This window comes from Pelophylax lessonae (genome assembly GCF_965119305.1).
Source record: "Pelophylax lessonae genome assembly, chromosome: 3".
Taxonomy (NCBI): Eukaryota; Metazoa; Chordata; class Amphibia; order Anura; family Ranidae; genus Pelophylax; species Pelophylax lessonae.
In genome coordinates, this window is record NC_138770.1 from 336,937,973 (window position 1) to 336,958,376 (window position 20,404).

The 20,404-nt window shown below is 43.5% G+C and overlaps 1 protein-coding gene across 2 annotated transcripts in view; it reads left to right on the plus strand.

The window, feature by feature from the left end:
• LOC309548976 (isoaspartyl peptidase/L-asparaginase-like) overlaps window positions 1–13,113 on the plus strand; it is a 105,088-nt gene extending 91,975 nt beyond the window's left edge. For both annotated transcript variants that reach the window (XM_082248910.1, XM_082248911.1), the window contains exon 7: window positions 12,799–13,113. In XM_082248910.1, coding sequence (XP_082105036.1) covers window positions 12,799–13,007 — 209 coding nt within the window. In that variant the 3' untranslated portion in view covers window positions 13,008–13,113. The remainder of the gene's footprint in view (window positions 1–12,798) is intronic.
• The last annotated feature ends 7,291 nt before the right edge of the window (window positions 13,114–20,404 follow it).

The following is a 20,404-nucleotide window of genomic DNA, read 5'->3' on the forward strand; positions in this document are numbered from 1 at the left end:
AAAGCCGCACTTGAAGAGTGGCGGTATTTGCTTGAGGGGGCTGTACACCCTATTCTTATTTTTACGGATCACAAAAACCTTGAGTATCTGAGATCTGCAAAACGTTTGAGACCCCGTCAGGCACGGTGGGCACTTTTTTTTTCAAGGTTTTCATTCCATATCACCTATCGGCCTGGGTCTAAAAATGTTAAACCGGATGCCCTGTCCCGGATGTTTGATAGCCCGAAGGAAACCTCAGTACCTGACACCATCCTATCCGAAAAGAACTTCCTACTTTTATTCACAAATCTGAAGGCCCGTCTTGAGCAAGCCTCTGCCCACATTCCTGGTCCACCTGGAATACCCCTGGTGCACAAAAATGGCTTGTTATGGGTTAAAGACAAGATCTTCGTCCCGGAAGAGGTCAGAACAGCAATTCTGGCTGCCTGTCATGATCACCCTCTGGCCGGTCATTTTGGCGTCCATAGGACCCTTGACCTCCTGCAGCGTTCTTTTTGGTGGCCTGACATGGAAGAGAGCTGCAGGAGTTATGTACTCTCCTGTACCACCTGTTCCCGGTGTAAAACCGCCAGAAGTAAGGCATGGGGCCTTCTCAGACCTCTTCCCATCCCTGATCGGCCCTGGCAAACATTTGCCATGGATTTTATCGTGGAACTTCCACCTTCTGCAGGGTGCTCTGCCATTTTCGTGGTGGTAGATCGACTCTCTAAAATGGCCCATTTTTTGCCCCTCAAGGGTACTCCCACTGCAAGGGAAACTGCAGAGATCTTCATTAGGGAGATCATAAGACTCCATGGGATTCCCAGGAACATCATCTCTGACAGAGGGGTACAATTTACGTCCCGCTTCTGGAAGGCTTTATGTAAACTGTTAAAGATCAAGCTGTCTATGTCCTCAGCCTACCACCCACAGACCAACGGACAAACTGAGAGGACAAACCAAACCCTGGAGCAGTACCTGCGGTGCTTTACCACCTTTGTCCAGGACGACTGGGTAGCCCTGTTACCATTTGCAGAATTCTCCTACAACAATTCCAAGCACTCTGTTACTGGCCAATCTCCCTTCTTCGCTAATTATGGATTTCATCCCTCCTTCTTACCAGATATTCCATGTGAATCCGGAGTTCCTGCAGTCCAAGACACTGTCAACTTCTTTTCCCGGAATAATAACCTTCTGCGGGAGACCTTAGCCAAGGCCCAAACTGCATCCAAAAGGATCTTTGACAAGAGAAAGAAGGGAGAGTTGATTCTTCAACCTGACGATCGGGTCTGGCTTTCCACGGCTAATCTCCGCCTAGCCTGTCCATCCAAGAAACTGGCTCCCAGATTTATTGGTCCATTTCCAGTTAAAAGGAAACTCAATGATGTGTCCTATGAACTATCCCTACCCGATACCCTTCGGATCCATCCCATATTTCATGTTTCCTTACTGAAGCCCGTGATCCCCGATAACTTCCCTGGTAGAAGTTCAGGTACCCCAGAACCTGTGTTCGTGGATGGAGATGTGGAGTATGAGGTTGAGGCTGTGGTGGACTGTCGAAAGAGAGGCAACCAGCTACAGTTTCTCATCAAATGGAAGGGTTATGGTCCGGAAGAGAACTCCTGGGAGCCTGAACGGAACGTCCATGCTGCGGACCTAATCCAAGCATTTTTTCGTGCTCATCCACAAAAAAGGAGCTTGTTGGGCACCCGGAGGTTGCCCTTAAGGGGGGGGCAATGTTAGGAACCTGTCAGGAAGGCTCTGGCAGTGGATGAGTTAAGACTCACAGGCTATTCCGGCTCCACCCCTCTCATCTAGAAAGAGCTCTATTTAAGCTGGATCAGCACACAGGTTCAGTGCTGTCTTGTCTTCAGCTCCTGCCGTTGTTCCTGAACCTGTGACCTGTTTGCTGCTGATTTCCTGTTGACCTTTTGGCTTGTTCCTGACTCCGCTCGTCTGCTGCCCGTCCTGACCCCGGCTTGTTTGACCATTCTCTCGGATCTCCCTTGTCTGTTTACCCGCCTTCGGACCTTGATCGGTTCACCCCTGGTGGGGCGACCCTGAGGACCGCGACCTGGTATCCACACGCAGCGAACTCCATCCTCACCACTAGAGGCTCTGGCGAAAACCGGTGGATACTTAGACTCCGCACCTCAGGCTAGCCTGTGTCACTTACCTTGGGGGGTTCCGTCCAAGCTCCGCCCTCTAGCGGACATTGGGGCCTATCTCTGTCGCCAGGTTACCACCAGCACCCTAACACCTTGTTTCAAGGATCTTAATTGAAGATCGGCAGTACTCTGCCTATTGGGATCATCATATAGGCTAGTGAGTTCTGCTAGGAACAAGGCATAGGAGTTGAGAAGCTGGTCGCTTTTCTCAAAAAGAGAGTCTGCCCAGGCCCGAGGATCGCCTGTTAGGTAAGAAATAATAGTACAAACCTTAATGTGATCAGTAAGGTAGGTACGGGGTTTTAGCAAGAAAAGTAACTCACATGCGTTTTTAAATTCGCAAAATTTTTTGCGATCGCCTGTAAATACCAAAGGAGGATTTATTTTGGGTTCAGGGGACTGAGCAGTGGTAAGTTGTGTCAGTCTAATTACCTGCTGCGACAGAGCCTGATTGTATTCTTTTAATTCAGCAAGTGCGTGTATTAACGCAGGTACTTGCTGTTTTAATTGTGTCATCTGAGTGGTTATTTCTGCTGAATCCATTTGTGGTTCGTTCAATCTGTAACGCTCCTGCGTTTTACGTATGATGTGGATTTTCAGCTGCAGAAATATTCCACTTCAGTAGTCATGTAGAGAAACGCTGAGACACCAATCCCAACTCTCAATGACTTATCATGTGTGGATGATCTCAATTCAGCAAGTAAATACACACACTCAATAAGATGTTTCCTAGAGTGACTTATGTATATAGTAACACAGTGATGATAGGCTGAAGAGACAGGTTGGGTAGAGATGGTAGATGACAGACACTTGAAAGGAAATGTTCTTGAAAGTAAGATAGTAGCAGATGGGATGCAGATAGGTTTAGCAATCATGTATGGTAGTAGATGACAGAGTAGCAGGTGGACATACAAGAGAGATCAACCCAGTGCAAGAACAGGTGGTAGTAGGCTCAAGAGCTAGCAATCTTAGATAATGCAGATGTAGTAATAGTCCTTAGTATGCAGAGCTAGATAGTGTAAGCTTTAGTATAAAGGTTATAGAGGTTTCCCCTGTGGGGTACTTATCACTAATAGCAATGTAGCAGAGGAGAGGTTCGGCAAGAGCGGATGATCCGGTAGCGGGATACAGGGATCAGCGCAGCGTGGTTCCGACAGCGAGGTATGCTTGCAAGCATGAGAGCTTCAAGACAGATTAGCATCAAGGCACAAAGCAGTTTGAACGAACACATGTGAGTGAGAGCCGGCGATCTAAATAGCCATCCAGTCCGGCGCTCAGTGATGACAGCATCAGTCTTAAAGGTGTATGCGCACCTTACCAAAATAGAATGGTGGGGCGCATACACTTATGAAAGAGTAATTAGGGTACCCAAAGGTACCAGAACATTACAGCCACCAGTGTAACTGAGCTCCAATACCTAGCCTAGGTATCTCCGCTGTATCATCCTTGGAGCTGAGGAAGTGCTACAATATCCATGGCAAAATCCCCCCCAGTAACTGGACGACACACAGTTCTGGGAGTCAAACTAGAATGCCTTGTTTATTGAAAAACACAAGAGATCTACACTCTGCCAAAACTCCTCCCTCTTCGAGTCATTCCACACAAACACACATCCCATAATATGGTTACAAGGCAGACAGGAACAATAGAATGGAATGCAGGTATTCACAATAACAGACCCCACCCCACTAGCAGGGGTCTATGAAACACCTCTGCCATATTCTAGCAATCTGCAATATATCTTTATATATTTCCTCAGGGACACTGTTTAGTAATATTATGGTCACTCTTTCAACACAAACCACACTCTGTGTCCATTCCGCTACAGGGGGTCTCTCAGTATATCTCCTAGGGTGTCTCTCACAGTTTATCCTATAATAGGACTCCTGCCCCCTATTATGGGATATACTGATACTGAGAGACCCCTTAATTTGGGATTTACTAGAAGTGAGAGACCTCCTATATGGGATATGTACTAAGAGACCCCTATTATGGGATATACTGAGAGACCACCTATTATGGGTTATACTGAGAGACCCCCTATTATATAATAGGGGATCTTTCAGTATATCCCACAATAGGGGGTCTCTCATTATTTATCATATTAAGGGGTCTTATGAGAAGTGGGAGGGGGTCAAAAAGAAAGGGCGTGGTCTAGCACCCGACCATCTTAAAACTTCACAACTCGCCACTGGTGAACAGTACAATGTATTGCGGTAACTGAGACTTTATGGGCAAAGTATGGTAATGACACAACAAATATTTCCAATAAAAGGTACGATTTGTATATACACAAAAAAAAACTGGTTGATACAACAACAATATCACTCCTCCCGAAATGATACGTTTGACATCATAGAATAAAAATGCTATTGTTGTGAGGTCACATCCATGAATTTATTTATATTGTTTCTAATGCATTTCGAATGAATCTTCATCAGGGTAGAGCAACAATGGTGTCTCTATGATATATAATATCATGATCAGATTTAAACTTTGATAAACAACATTAGAGAATGTTGATAACCAGATCACAGACACTTACATCACTTGAGAGAGAACTACTTATGAGCCATAAAGAAAAAGATAAAAACCTATTCTAGCCTGGGGATCCCCTAAGGACCTTGGCGGGTAGACAGGAGGAGGAGATTGTATGACATTGATGAATTGGGGAAAGGATTTTGAAAAGAAATGTGGGCATAAAAAAAAATTGAGGGTTCAGTGTCAATGTACAAGCAGGTAACCGGTATATAAATCATCCAGTATCGTGATGTAGAAGTGCACATACCCTGGAAATCATAAAGAGTGTCATAGACATTAATTTAAAATCTGTTTCCCATCCATGCAACAAATGATGCAACCTCATGTAACGATCAGTAAGGTGTAATGTATATGACGCCATTGCAGAATTTCGTCTCCGCCAGTCTTCTTGAAACACTTTGCACCCTGTATCCACTCTAGACGTCATGTACCTCATCCTTGTTTAACAGATCTTGCACCCTGTCACAGCTCCAGAAGTCTTGCCCCCCCCCCCCCCTTTGCTGTTCTGTATCCCGATTCAGGTCCTGTACCTTGGAACCATTAAGCTGGTATATTTGACATGTTTATAAAAAAAAAAAAAAAAATTTGAAAAGTCAGAACATTCCCTTTAGGCCCCATGCACACGGGGCGTTAGAAAAAACGTACGTCAAAGTTAGTTCTGACGCCGGAAAAAGCAGCTGTAAAAACGTGCTTTCAGTAGCTTTTTCCATTGGCGTTATTGCACGTTTTGCCACGTTGCTTTTAGCAGCGTTTTTTTTTCTTCCATTCAAAATCAATGGTTCCCTATGGGAGCCTATTGATTTGAATGGAGGTCGCACCGCAACACCGCAAGTCGGATCCGACTTGCGGGGCGACTTGCGCTGTGAGAATCTTGAGGGGGAACTCCACGCCAAAATGGGAAAAAAACGGCGTGGGGGTCCCCCCCAGGGTTCCAAACCAGGCCCTTCGGGTCTGTTATGGAATTTTAGGGTAGCCCCATGCCGAAAAAACGGCATGGGGTCCCCCCCAAAATCCATACCAAACCCTTATCCGAGCATGCAGCCCGGCAGGCCAGGAAAGGGGAGAGGACGAGCGAGCGGCCCCACCCCCCCTGGACCACACCAGGCCACATGCCCTCAACATGGGGGGGTGTTGGTGCTTTGGGGCAGGGGGAGCTCTGCACCCCCCACCTCAAAGCACCTTGCCCCCATGTTGATGAGGACAAGGGCCTCATCCCCACAACCCTGGCCGGTGGTTGTGGGGGTCTGCGGGCAGGGGGCTCATCGGAATCTGGAAGCCCCCTTTAACAAGGGGGCACCCCAGATCCCGGACCCCCTCCCTATGTGAATGGGTATGGGGTACACTGTATCCCTACCCATTCAGCCCATAAAAGGCAGTGTATGGAAATAACGACAAGAGACGTTTTGGAAAGTTTATTAAAAATCTTCATCCGACTCTTCTTGTCTTCTCCTCTCCGGGGTCTTCTCCGGGGTCTTCTGCTCTTTTGCTGTCCGCCCTTCTTGTCTTCTCCTCTCCGGGGTCTTCTGCTCTTTTGCTGTCCGCCCTTCTTGTCTTCTCCTCTCCGGGGTCTTCTCCGGGGTCTTCTGCTCTTTTGCTGTCCCCCTCTTCTTGTGTTCTTCTCTCCGGGGTCTTCTGCTGTCCCCTCTTCTGCTGTCCTCTCTTCTTTTCTTCTCCTCTCCGGTCTTCTGCTCTTTTGCTGTCGGCTGTCGGCTGTCTTCTTCCTCCGGTCCTCCGACGACGACGTCTCCGCTGATTATGCCTATCTCCGGTCTCTTCAGCTTATTATATAGCCATTAGGGGCGTGGCCCCGATGACGTCATCTGGAGACCCCGCCCCCTCATGTCACAGGTGACGTCATATGTGACATGAGGGGGCGGGGCCTCCAGATGACGTCATCGGGGCCACGCCCCTAATGGCTATATAATAAGCTGAAGAGACCGGAGATAGGCATAATCAGCGGAGACGTCGTCGGAGGAGGACCGGAGGAAGAAGACAGCCGACAGCAAAAGAGCAGAAGACCGGAGAGGAGAAGAAAAGAAGAGAGGACAGCAGAAGAGGGGACAGCAGAAGACCCCGGAGAGAAGAACACAAGAAGAGGGGGACAGCAAAAGAGCAGAAGACCCCGGAGAAGACCCCGGAGAGGAGAAGACAAGAAGGGCGGACAGCAAAAGAGCAGAAGACCCCGGAGAGGAGAAGACAAGAAGGGCGGACAGCAAAAGAGCAGAAGACCCCGGAGAAGACCCCGGAGAGGAGAAGACAAGAAGAGTCAGATGAAGATTTTTAATAAACTTTCCAAAACGTCTCTTGTCGTTATTTCCATACACTGCCTTTTATGGGCTGAATGGGTAGGGGTACAGTGTACCCCATACCCATTCACATAGGGAGGGGGTCCGGGATCTGGGGTGCCCCCTTGTTAAAGGGGGCTTCCAGATTCCGATGAGCCCCCTGCCCGCAGACCCCCACAACCACCGGCCAGGGTTGTGGGGATGAGGCCCTTGTCCTCATCAACATGGGGGCAAGGTGCTTTGAGGTGGGGGGTGCAGAGCTCCCCCTGCCCCAAAGCACCAACACCCCCCCATGTTGAGGGTATGTGGCCTGGTGTGGTCCAGGGGGGGTGGGGCCGCTCGCTCGTCCCCTCCCCTTTCCTGGCCTGCCGGGCTGCATGCTCGGATAAGGGTTTGGTATGGATTTTGGGGGGGACCCCATGCCGTTTTTTCGGCATGGGGCTACCCTAAAATTCCATAACAGACCCGAAGGGCCTGGTTTGGAACCCTGGGGGGGACCCCACGCCGTTTTTTTCCCATTTTGGCGTGGCGTTCCCCCTCAAGATTCCCACAGCACAAGTCACCCCGCAAGTCGGATCCGACTTGCGGTGTTGCGGTGCGACCTCCATTCAAATCAATAGGATCCCATAGGGAACCATTGATTTTGAATGGAAGAAAAAAAAACGTATAACGTGGCTTAACGCACGTTAAGCAACGTTATAGCAAAGTTATTCAGCTTTTAGCAGCGTCAGGCGTTTTTAACGCTGTAACGCTGGTCCTCAGAACGCGCAGATGGTGGGTTCTTGTTGCAGCCTAAAAACGCCTAAGCCACTTACAGCTCAAAAACGTCTGAGTGTGCATGAGGCCATAGAATAACATGGAGGGGCGTTTTTAGGCTGCAAAAAGAAAACGCCTGACGCTGCTTACAGCGGCGTTAAAAACGTCCCGTGTGCATGGGGCCTTAATGCAGAAGATAAAGATGCCTGCAATTTGGAGATAAAGTTTTTTTGGGCTGGAAAAACAAACAAATAATTTGTTACAAGATATTTGATTAAATATGGGAGCTTACGCTGCTATTTTAATACCACTTTCTAAAAGACACTTCATTTTAAACTTTGTGTCATACAAAGGATCTGCTATTAACCACTTCAATACAGAGCAGTTACACCCCCTTCCTGCCCAGGCCAATTTTCAGCTTTCAGCACTCTCACACTTTGAATGACAATTGCTCAGTCATGCTACACTGTAACCAAACAAAATTTTTATGATTTTTTTTCACACAAACGGAGCTTTCTTTTGGTGGTATTTGATCACAGCTGGGTTTTTTTTCCGTGATATAAGCAAAAAAGGAGCAAAAATTTTGAAAAAAAAAAAAAAACTTTTTTTAGTTTCTATTATAAAATGTTGCAAAAAATGTTGGGCCAAAATGTATACTGCTACATATCTCTGGTAATAAATAACCCAAATTAGTGTATATTATTTAGTCTGTGTGAAAGTTAGAGTTTAGAAGCTATGGTACCAATTACTGAAAATTGATCACACCAGTTGTACTGACTGTCTATCTCCTTTCTTGAGGCTCTGAAATGTTAGGACAGTACAAATACCCCCCAAATGACCCCTTTTTGGAAAGTAGACAGTCCAATGTATTTAGTAAGATGCATGGTGAGTTTTTTGAAGTTGTAATTTTTTCCCACAATTCTTAGGAAAATGAAGAAAAGATATTTCTAACACATAGCATATACATAGCAAAAATGACACCCCAAATGACACATTCTGCTACTCCTCCTGAATATGGCGATACCACATGTGTGAGACTTTTACACAGCCTGGCCACATAAAGAGACTCAACATCCAAGTAGCACCATCAGGCGTTCTAGGAACATAAATCACACACATAAATTCCTGACAACCTATCACATTGTTGAAGGCCCCGAACACATAGCATAATACATACCAAAATACATTCTGCTGAGCAAAGGGTAAACAAAAGATTACCTGTGGTTTTAGCAGTGCAGTGGTCCAGGCATCAGGCAGGAATGTAGACAGCGACAGTGAAAGGATCGTCCAGGCAGCAGGCAGGAATACTGTCCATAGTCAGTACAGGCAGAGATATTGTCAGCACAGCCAAAGCATTGGTCCAGGTAGCAGGCAAGGATATGGTCAGCAGCAACAAAAGGATTGTCCATGCAGCAGGCAGGAATACTGTCCATAATTAGTACAGGCAGCAGGCAGACATATGGTCAGTACAGCCCAAGTATTGGTCCAGGCAACAGGCACATGTTTCATAAAAAGTCCTGGGGCAGTGCAGGTAGAGATATTATCAGCACAGCCAAAGTATTGGTCCAGGCAGCAGGCAGGACCATCAAGCTTAGGGCCTCAGTTGGGAAAGAATGGGGACAGGGGTAGAGGCTTCTCCAACCCAAATCACTTTGAAGCCTCCGGACTCCAGACCCTGTTCTGGGATTACAAAACCCAGAGAAAACCAAAAACTGGTTTTCTCAAATCAGAACACTTCTGAAGCCCCTCACAAAAGTGAGACCCCTCTGTTATTTTGAATCCCACTACTACAGTAGCAGAGCAAAAGATCAGTCTAAGTGGCAGGCAAAAAATATGGTCATAACAGGCCGAGGTCAGTTCAGGTAAAAGGCAGAAATAGACGGTAGGCTAAGGCAAAATCGATAAACAGTCCAGGGTCCATTCACGTGAAAGGCAGAAACGTGGCGGATAAACAATGCAGACGGCAGGCAGAGGCATGGTCAATATACAGGCCAGGGTCGGTTCGCATGGAAGGAGGTGATCTGGTTGGTTGAGGCAGCAGGAATATATTCACTACAGAAATTGAAAAAGGGGAAATGGCAGTCTGATTTAAATATGGGCTAATAGTTTAGGGCAGTGTGATAGAGTCTGAAGCAATCTCCGATGCATAGGCCAGGTTGGGTGGGACATTGGGCAAAATAAAAACTGGTGTCTTTCCTAATCCCTCTTTTGCTACACACCCGACACTTTTTTTGGCGTCTTCTTCTGGTTTCTGATGGTGGGATATGGTCAGGGAAATGGTGCTCATGAAGTCTGCTGACACAATCGGAACAAATGCTTTCTGGGGGGGATCCTTGCTGGTAAATCAGGGCAGTGGCAATATCTTCGATAAACTGGAGGAAGGTGTTTGGTGTTTCTGTAGATATTTGATAGGTGACATATGCATTGTAAATGGCCAAATGGAAAAAGTAAATTGCAAACTTTTTATACCAAAAGAGGGACTTTCATGTTGGGAGATAGGGCTGCAACATTTGATCATTTAAATCCACCCTCCCCCATGAAGGTATGTACTCGTGGATACAACCAGGCTTTTGAACGGGACTGTGTCTTCTTTGAAGTTCCACTGAGGTGTCATCGTGGATGGTGGACATGATGTAAACGTCTTTCCTATCCCTCCACTTCACAGCCAACACTTCCTCCTTCTTAAGGCTTGCGGATTCCCTTTCTGTTTTTTCTTGCTGTACCGCAGGCCAAGGTTTTCTTTAGGTACAGGTGGCGTAAAAGGGGCAAACTTGTGTAATAATTTTTCCACTTATTCCCATGTACGTTGGGCACTCAGGGGGCTGGAGCTGGGAGTCTCTGCCTTTGTACACACAAAAGGCATACACATACCCAGTGGTGCTTTCACAGAGCTTGTTTAGTTTTAATCCATACCTGGCCCTTTTGCTGGGAATGTACTGCTTAAATCCCAGCCGGCCTGTGAAATGGACCAGTGATTCGTCCACAGAGATGTTCTGGTCAGGGACATATACTTCAGGGAACCTCTTAGAAAAAAAATCAATTAGGGGGTGAATTTTATAGAGTTTGTCCAAATTGGGATGATCTTGAGGAGGGCACTGCGAGTTATCACTGAAATGCAGGAAGCGCATTATAATGTCATAGCGGGACCTGGACCGATGAATAAATTGGCATGTGGTGGATGGGTTTGGTGGACCGAAAGGAATGCAACTAATTTTTATTTTTGTAAGCCCCATATTGATTGTAAGGCCTAAAAACAATTTTAAGCTCTTCATAACATGAGTTGGGGTTGTTCTCTATGAACTGTTGGGCAAAAATTATTGTTTGGTCCACGATGCCTTGAAGGAACTCGTTAGGGAAAAATAAATTGAAAAAATAAATTAGAGAAAAATTTCCGGTTTTGACCTGCAAACCTGGCTGTGCTGTGAAGGGGGGGGGGGGGGGGGTTGTAGCTGACCCTGAGCTAGAGGCAGCCACAATGGGTTTTCTAAGGCATCCAGAAGATGCATTTGGGCTCTAATTCTTTGGGGATTGTGTGAAATTCCAGTGCTTGTACTGGGCCTCTCCTCCTGGGGTCTAGCGCCGTTGACGTTTGCCGATTGGCTATTGGGATGCATGGCGCTGCTGGTGTCTGCCTGGTCTTCAGAGCGTCTTCTTTTAGGATGGACTGCTTCCTTCTCCGATTCAGTACCCAATGTAAAGCCTTCAAGGGTTTGAATTCTGAACCGGATTCGGAACTGGAATCGGACAGTGAGAGCTCCCCACTGCTCTCATCCGTTAAGGTTTGAAATTGATATGCCAAAAACTTTTTTGGATTTGGACATGGTGGCTGTATGAAGGGTGACAAGTACTCTGGTACTCTGATGGGCAGGTGACAGGCAGGTGACAGGTACTTGGGTACTGATGAGCAGGCGGCAAGTACTCGGGTACTTTGATAGGCAGGTGGTAGGTACTCTGATGAGCAGGTGGAAGGTACTCGAGTACTTTAATAGGCAGGCGGCAGGTACTCTGATGAGCAGGTGGAAGGTACTCCGGTACTTTAATAGGCAGGCGGCAGGTACTCTAATGAGCAGGTGGAAGGTTCTCGGGTACTTTGATAGGCAGGCGGCAGGTACTCGGGTACTCCGATGGGCAGGTGACAGGTACTTGGGTACTCTGATAGGCAGGTGACAGGTACTCGGGTACTCTGATGGGCAGGTGACAGCTACTGTGATGGGCTCACAGATAGGTACTAGGATCAGCTGGTGACAGGTCCTCTTTATTTGGTGGGGCAATCAGGGCATAGTAGTATGCACAGTAAAGTGGTAACTCACTGTTTCCAGATCTCCTCCTCACACTGGATCGGTGTGCGGAAGAGAACCTGGTTACAGTAGGTTACCCCATCTTTGTTGACATTTGTGACTGGCTGTGATTGGACACAGCCGGTCATGTGGTAAAGAGCCAATTTAATTTTTACCTTGATCGGGGATGGGCTTGTTCTGAAGGACGAGCCTCGTCCCCAATCGCCACACTGAGCGGCTCGCACTGGAGCCTCTCATGTGATCAGCTGTGATTGGACACAGCTGATCACGTGGTAAAAAGCCAATTTCATTGGCTCTTTACCTTGATTGGGGATGGGCTTTGTCCGAGGGACGAGCCTCATCCCCAATCTCCGCCCTGCGCGCCCCCAGGAGCGCGCAGTAGCGACGAGGACGGGCAGACGTCATATGATGGCCGCCCGGATAAACGGAGTGTTCCTGCGGGCGTCATATGACTATGGGTCGGTAAGGAACTGGTTAATCAAATTTTACTGTTTTTGATACTGTGATGGGGAATGTAACAGTAGTTGTGCATTTTTTCGTCTGGTGTAGTGGCATTGTTGTAGATCAAAATATATATTTTGTGTTTTAATATTTAAAAAAAAATGACTTTCTTATATTTTTTACATTATTGTAAATAAAATATTGGAAATACTTTAGTGAAACTGAAACAAATTATCAAAAAATGGGTAACCAAACACATTCGTTATCTTTTTTCCATGTTTTCATTACATACGGGCAAATAATTTTACATATGCCTATTTCTTTAACTAGGTGAAAATCCCCAGGACGCTGCAGACCATGCTCTTGACTATATGGTGAACAAGGTGCATGGCAGAGGAGGTCTAATAACTGTGAGCAAAACAGGAGAGTGGGCAGCAAGATTTACTACCAAAAGAATGGCATGGGCCAGTGTAAAGAACAATATATTAACGTATGGACTCAATCCTAGAGAAAGTTTCCATGAAGTTATACATTTATAGAATATCGTAATAAGAATGTAACATTCTATATAATAAATAGTTTATAATATAGTTACAACATAGAAAGTTGCTAAAAGAGAAACACTGATTGCCTGTACATTTAGCATTGGTTAGGTTAGCACTAATGTTTGTAAATTGTACAATGAGTATTTTGTTTATATTGTCCTTGAAAACATAACCTGGTAAATCTCAAAACTGTTGTGTAGGTCGTTTTGGTTGAACAAGTTCCAATAACCATACAATTAAAGAATAAGATTTGTTCAATATAAAACGTTTTTTAATGAATAAATTATGCACTCAATTTTCTAGTACTGACAGAAAATCTTATACAATTTAAACAAATGTCTTCTTTCTTTTCTTTCTTCCTTTCCTTCTTTCTTTCCTTCTTCCTTTCTTTCTTTCCTTCTTTCCTTTCATCTTTTTAAATAATTAAATCAACGAATAAATGATTGTTGGTTATTAAATATATGAGCAGCACTGATCTTATCTCAAGTCTAGTGGCAATATTAAAAGCATCTCTAACAGTGTTATAGTTGCATCATTTTGTGCATAGAGTGTAAGCCATCTCTGTACATTATTTTGTCCTACCATAATATATTCTGTCCTCTCATAATAACTCAACACACAGCCATTAATGTCTAAACTGCTGGCAACAAAAGTGAGTACACCCCTAAGTGAAAATGTCCAAGTTGGGTCCAAAGTGTCATAACTTTGTGTGGCCCCCATTATTTTTCAGCACTGCCTTAACCCTCTTGGGCATGGAGTTCACCGTGCTGCAGCTCAGTTTTAGGGTCTTGGCAATCTTCTTATAGCCTAGGCCATTTTTATGTAGAGCAACAATTCTTTTTTCAGATCTTCAGAGAGTTCTTTGCCATTAGGTACCATGTTGAATTTCCAGTGACCAGTATGAGAAAGTGAGAGAGCGATAACACCAAATTTAACACACCTGCTCACCATTAACACCTGAGACCTTGTAACACTAGCGAGTCACATTACACGGGGGGGGGGGGCTAATTGGCCCCATTTTGGACATTTTCACTTTTGTTGCTCGCGGTTTAGACATTAATGGCTGTGTGTTGAGTTTTTTTGAGAGGACAGGAAATTTACACTGTTTTGCATGCTGCACACTCACTACTTTACATTGTAGCAAAGTGAAATTTCTTCAGTGTTGTCACGGATATTCTAAAATATTTACAAAAATGTTAGGGGTGTACTCACTTTTGTGAGATACTATACATGAAATACTATTAATTTTGTGAAACGTACACCTTTAATTTTAAGTACTTTTATGGTAATCTATTAAATTGGCAATTTTTTTCATTTTAAGAAAAATAATGTTTAAAAATAAATAAAATGCCATTTTAGCAAAGTTATTCCATTGTGTGTGTGAGAAGCCCATTTCTACCAACTGCACTCCTTTTGTTTTCTGTTAAAGAAATTGAGATTCTTTTATAAACAGCATGTTTCTGTTTCCTATACTGAATTAAAAAATGTGAATTAGGATATAAACGATCCAAGGAGAATGTGTTCCCAAACCATAACATAATTGTCCGTCTGTCATTTGATGCATGCTGCTATGTTTGAATGGGACAGCTCAACCAATTATAACTATATAATTGGTGAATGGGTGGAAATGTATCGGTTAGTCAGCCCATGAAATTAGCTGTTTCATAGTATGCATCTGTAAGAAAAAGTAAGACATTGCATTAGAAAAAGGAAAGTGAGACATTGCTTTAGAAAATATTCCTTGCAAACAGATCATTCTCAGTCGTAATTTATTATGTACTTAAGAATTTGGATAATAGGTGTCTAAATGCATAGGTAATTCAGAAGAGGATCATTCGATCTAGAACATAATTGCAATGAAATGCATTGCATCCTAAGCTATGAGCGGCACTATGTTCAATACACTATCTTTTCTCTAATATGCTTTTTACTCTGAAATTTCAATGTTCAATACAATATCTTTTCTCTAATATGCTTTTTTTCTCTGCTATCATGGCTGTAAGTAGGTACACATGTACAGGCTAATGGGCAACGTTTTTAGCAGCATACACTACACTCACTCATTAATGGAAAATGTCTAAGTATACGTGTATCAAACTATACACCATTGTATTCATTGATAGTTGTGAATCTAGGAAAATTACAAAAGCATACAAATTTTATAAAAGTGTACAAGATCTGTCCGGGAAAAGTCCAGCCATTATTATTGTAACAAGAAGGGGTTGCTTGACATCAATGTTACCTGCCAGCCAAGGAGAGTCTACTGGATTGTGCATGCATGGACAATGATGACTTCGCTGTACTAGTCAGTGGGAGAGATAAATGTGGCTGAGTGAGCATATGTACTGTGTGGCCAGCACATTTAGAATTATTGAGCAAACAGAGTAATGAATCTGCATCAAATTTTGTGTTAAGCTTGAACGTTTCTCCACGGAAACTATTTCGCTGATTCACAAGGTTTTCTGGGATGATGCAATGAGTGCAGCACAAACAAAAGTGTAGCACAAATAAAAGTGTGGCACAAATGCTTCAAAGGTGGTCAAGAATCTGTTGAAAATGATCCACATTCTGGTAAGCCTGCAACTAGTAGAACAACTGAGAATTTTAAACCTGTATGGGTTGCAATCAACAAAGAATGGCGAGAAATAGAAGCTGATCTGAGGATTCCAAAAACTACTGTGTCCAAGATTTTGATGCAGAATCTTGGCATGAAACATGTCATGGCAAACTTTGCTCCACAGCTTCTGCTACCAGAGCAGAGGAACATAGTACTTCAGTTGCTAATGACTTGCTTCAAACAACTTTCAGTGCACTAGATTTTCTCAAGAAGGTCATAACTGGATATGAATCATGGGTCTACAGCTGTGATCTGGAAAGGAATGCCCAGTAGTCCCAATATAAGTCACCTTGTTCTCCATGCCTGAAGAAGGCTCGACAAACTTGCAACAAGAACAAGACAATGTAAAATATGCTTTTGTGAATGGGAAGAAGTTGTCCATCACAAGTATCCTCCAGGCCAAACAATTAAACATGAGAACTACCTCAAGGTTCTTTGAAGTTAGAGAAATGCTATATGACGAAAACGGCGGCAGCTACGGGCAACTGGTAATTGGTGGCTTTATCACGACAATACACTCTCCCATGCATCACATCTCATTCAAAAAATTTTGGCAAAACATCAAATCACCCAGGTGACTCAGCCCACATTTGGCATCCTGCAAATTCTGGCTTTTCCAAAAACTAAAATCACCTTTGAAAGGGAAGAGATCTCAGACCATTGAGATGTAGGAAAAGTTGACGAGGCAGCTGATGGTGATTCCAACAAATGATTTTTCTGCATTTTTGAACTGAGACACTAGGAGAACTGTGTGTGGTCCCAAGGTGTCATAGAGGGGTCATTGTCCTATGTATAATGATTCTTGTACTCTAGCTTGTATCTTCTTCAATAACTGTCTCTATTTTTCATATTACATGGCTGGCTACTTTCTGGACAGACCTTGTATGCCCAGACATTACTCAGATTTACCCCTAAACCTTCTTCTCTTTCTCTAGAGCATGTCCAAAATTATTTTGAACTATAGAACATTCAGAACAATATCAATCAAGTGCCCTTTCCCTAAACATATCATGTGAGCTGACTCTTGGGAGTCAAAGTGGCAGCATTGCAAAAAAAAAAAAAAATCAATGTATGCATGTGGAGTAGAAAAGACAGAATGAGGGATAGGCATGAGTTCAGAAGTCCAGCAGCCAGGGTTGACAATGCTGGTGGAGATTTTAGTGCAGAAAATGCACTGTGGTGTCTGTATAGACAGGATGTTAGGAGCACACTGGATTTCTGGCAAGTCAACAAGTTTGCAAAGAGATAAAATGAGAGAAAATGTGAATCTATAGGAGATATATTCCGAATATGTTTATTTTTCATTTTGCTCTGACATACACTTTAGGCTCCGTTCACATGTAGGCGATTTGGGCCGTTTTTGGGGCGTTTTTCTGCTCTAGGATCAGCTCTCAAAACGCCCAACAAGACAAATCCTATTCATTTCAATGGCCCCTGTTCACATCTGAGCGTTTTGAAGCTGTATACAAAACGCCCAAAAAAGTACATGAGCTTCTTTTTGGGCAGATTACAGGCGTTTTCCATTGATCTCTATTGAATCTAAAAACGCCTGCACAAAAATCGCGGTAAAAATCGCGGTAAAATCGCGGTAAAAATCGCCGCAAAAATCGCGGTAAAATCGCGGTAAAAAACGCGCGAAAAACGCTACGCTCAGGTGTGAATGTAGCCTTAAAAGCTTCAGTGTTTAAACAATAAGCGCTGTATACCAAAATATGTAAAAAAAAAAAAAACATGATCGTAATCACATAAAATATGTTTCAGGTCTCTTTGGCCCTTTGTCAGTTAGGTTAGTAAAACCCTATTTGCTTTACTGTTTGATGTATTCATGATTACATTGCACGAGATAACTGCTCATTATGATTTTATTGTCAAAGCTTAATTGAACAAGCTGAAGTTAAATTTTGATTGATTACCATGCACAGCTGCACCAGATTCTGGGTGCACCAATTTTAGTAAATCTCACCCACTAGTAAGTTTTACAGTTCCCCACAGTGCAGTGTAATGCAGTTCTCCGTGTGGTAAACCAATAATATGTACTGCTGAGACAACATACTCTGTAAAGTTTCTTCAGGCACAGATCCATCCATTACAAATTATATCAAAATAACCAGTGCTATACCCTGTGTGGCCCCTAGGTTCCTATGTTCCTTCCTTTTCTGCCCCTGGGGGGGTCTCTCTTCAGGAGAGCCCCTCGACCAAGTAATCCATGGTTGGCTTCGGCTGACCTAGAAGAATGGGGTCTGCCAGACCTTCTGTCTAGGCAAGACCTTTGTAAACCTTTGTCCCTGGCAGGAGCCTTGCGCCCTGGGGGATAAGAGTAGAGGTCCTACCCCTTCGGGGGGTGAACTAAAGCACATCCTTAAGTGCACTTTTTAGTGTGTGTTTCACATGCACATTTTTGGTTCACTTTTAAAAGTTGTTTTTCAGGTTTTTGCCAAACCAAGGATTCAAAAAAGAAAAAAGTGCTTTACCCCCACCAATATATTTATATACAGTACATAAATATCCCCACATCAAAATTGATATCAAATATTTGGTGATAAACTGTGAAACCCAAAATCAATGTTCTCCAAATCAATGTGACCACTCACTTTAATGACAACATGTAAATATCATGTGAATTGTAAAACGAATTGATGAAATTAAATGAATTAATTAGAATCAATTATTGAAAATACATCAATAATAGTAAAAATAAAATCAAACTCAAACACAAACACAGTCTCTTTGATTTCATGTTTCCACTATGACAAAACACTCAAGTAATTCATTCAATCTATTCATCTTACAAATCTTCACCTCCCCAGTGCTAAAGTGCTCTAATACAGTCCACTCACAAGATTTCTATAAACACGTATTGCTATTTAAGAATGTAATTGCTCTCACTCCATAAAATGTCACCCCAATAACTTCAGCTAGCACTATTCAGAATATCCCTCATCAACCTTCTTCAGTTCCTTATAAGTAAGCTATTCTGTTCTTTCCCCCCCCCCCCCCCCCCCACAAGTCATAAATAAAGAAAACTCCCATAGGGTAAAACTATTGGCAGGCTGTTAATTAAAAATAACATTCCAGAAAACTCACACATGAAGGTGCTAAACTGCACTGGTATCAACAGTCTCTAAAATCTACCACTCTATTTCCCAGCCAGAACAGCTGCTTCTAGGTTCCCTAGTGGTGCCTGATGTCATACGTAATCTGCCCCTCTACACATTTTGTCTAATGGACTTCAACAGTATTTTGGTACACTGATTGGCACAGATCCTCACACACCTGAGAATAAAAAATATTACAAATAAAATGAAAATAACTTATGCGCTGCAAATTCTGTAATAACGAACCTCAAATGTGTTGCAGCTGCTGCATACACTCTAGTGTCAGTTCATCACCGTTAGTATTAAAATAAAAATGTGCTGTGTGTTGCTCTGCTGCATGTACTAAACTCCAAAATATGTGTTCTTGAACAGACTAGCAACGGCAGAGCTGATTCCTTGAGTCCTGAATCAGTCCAGGCTGTGGATGTATATACAAAGTGATTTTAACTTGTTAAAAATGTGAATGTAATTTTTAATAAATTAATTAAGATTTAAAAGTACTACACTATAGTAGCTCCTTTGTGGCTCTGAACTTATCCTACAGATTGCCCAGTAAGGGGGTGATAAATTACATAGCATTACATAGAGTGGTTAAAAGTGGACATTATTAGATATATAGCAGTTTATTTTTGCTATATCACTATTTCATTTTTATATACTTTGTATATACGCAGTCACATGTATGATATGTATTGTACATTAGCACTGGTATTGTAGGTTTGTGCTTAGCTGTAACATTTCAAGACAGTGACAGCACTGATCACTGAACATCACCTTCCAGCAGGGAATGGTGGATGTATGAGCACTCATTTATATACTGTGTTTTCTGTATTGAAACTTTTTTATGTATTGGGATATTTCCTACTATTTGTTATATACATATTTATGGTTATTTCTAGTTCAAGAACACATATTTTGGAGTTTAGTACACGCATTAGTGCAACACACAGCATATTTTTATTTTAACAAAAAAAAAAAAAGCAACCTTTGCAAGCTAAGAGTGACATTTGTAACTGTTTTTTAAAAGCGAAACTTCACCCAAAAGGGAAAGTTCCGCTTGTTTGCATCCCCACCCCCATCCACTTCCACTTTATGCACTTTTTGGGGGGGAGCAGGTATCTGGGTTTGACAGATACTCACTCCCACCACTGGTCAGATGTGCCGCGGCGATCTGAGCTGGAAGTTTGCCCCCACTCTTTCCCCCACAGTCTCCTGGGACACATCAAAGGTCCAAGAAGAAAAATGGACCATTCACAAGGTGCAGCAGGAAACCGTCTGTGAAACCGCAAGGCTTCACTGCCTGTTTCCCTTACTTGAGATGCCAGCACCTACGCCCAAAGCCGATTGAAGAAACGGCTCAGGTAAGGACATCGCTGGATCACTGGATAGGTAAGTGTCCTTATATTAAAAGTCAGCAGCTATTTGTAGCTGCTGACTTTACATTTTTTTAAGGAGCCTGGAGCTCCACTTTAAGTAAGGCTATTTGGGACTGTTGCTGCATTCATAAACCCATAACATGCCACAGCCAGGAAAAAATCCTGTTCCAGAGCCCTTTCATCTAAGGGCATTTCCACCAGACATAATACATAGTGCCCCTCATGGCACATCACCTGAAACAAAATGGGGAGGAGCTAGGATATATTTTCACCAGGTCGGATGGGACGAGGTACCACCTATTC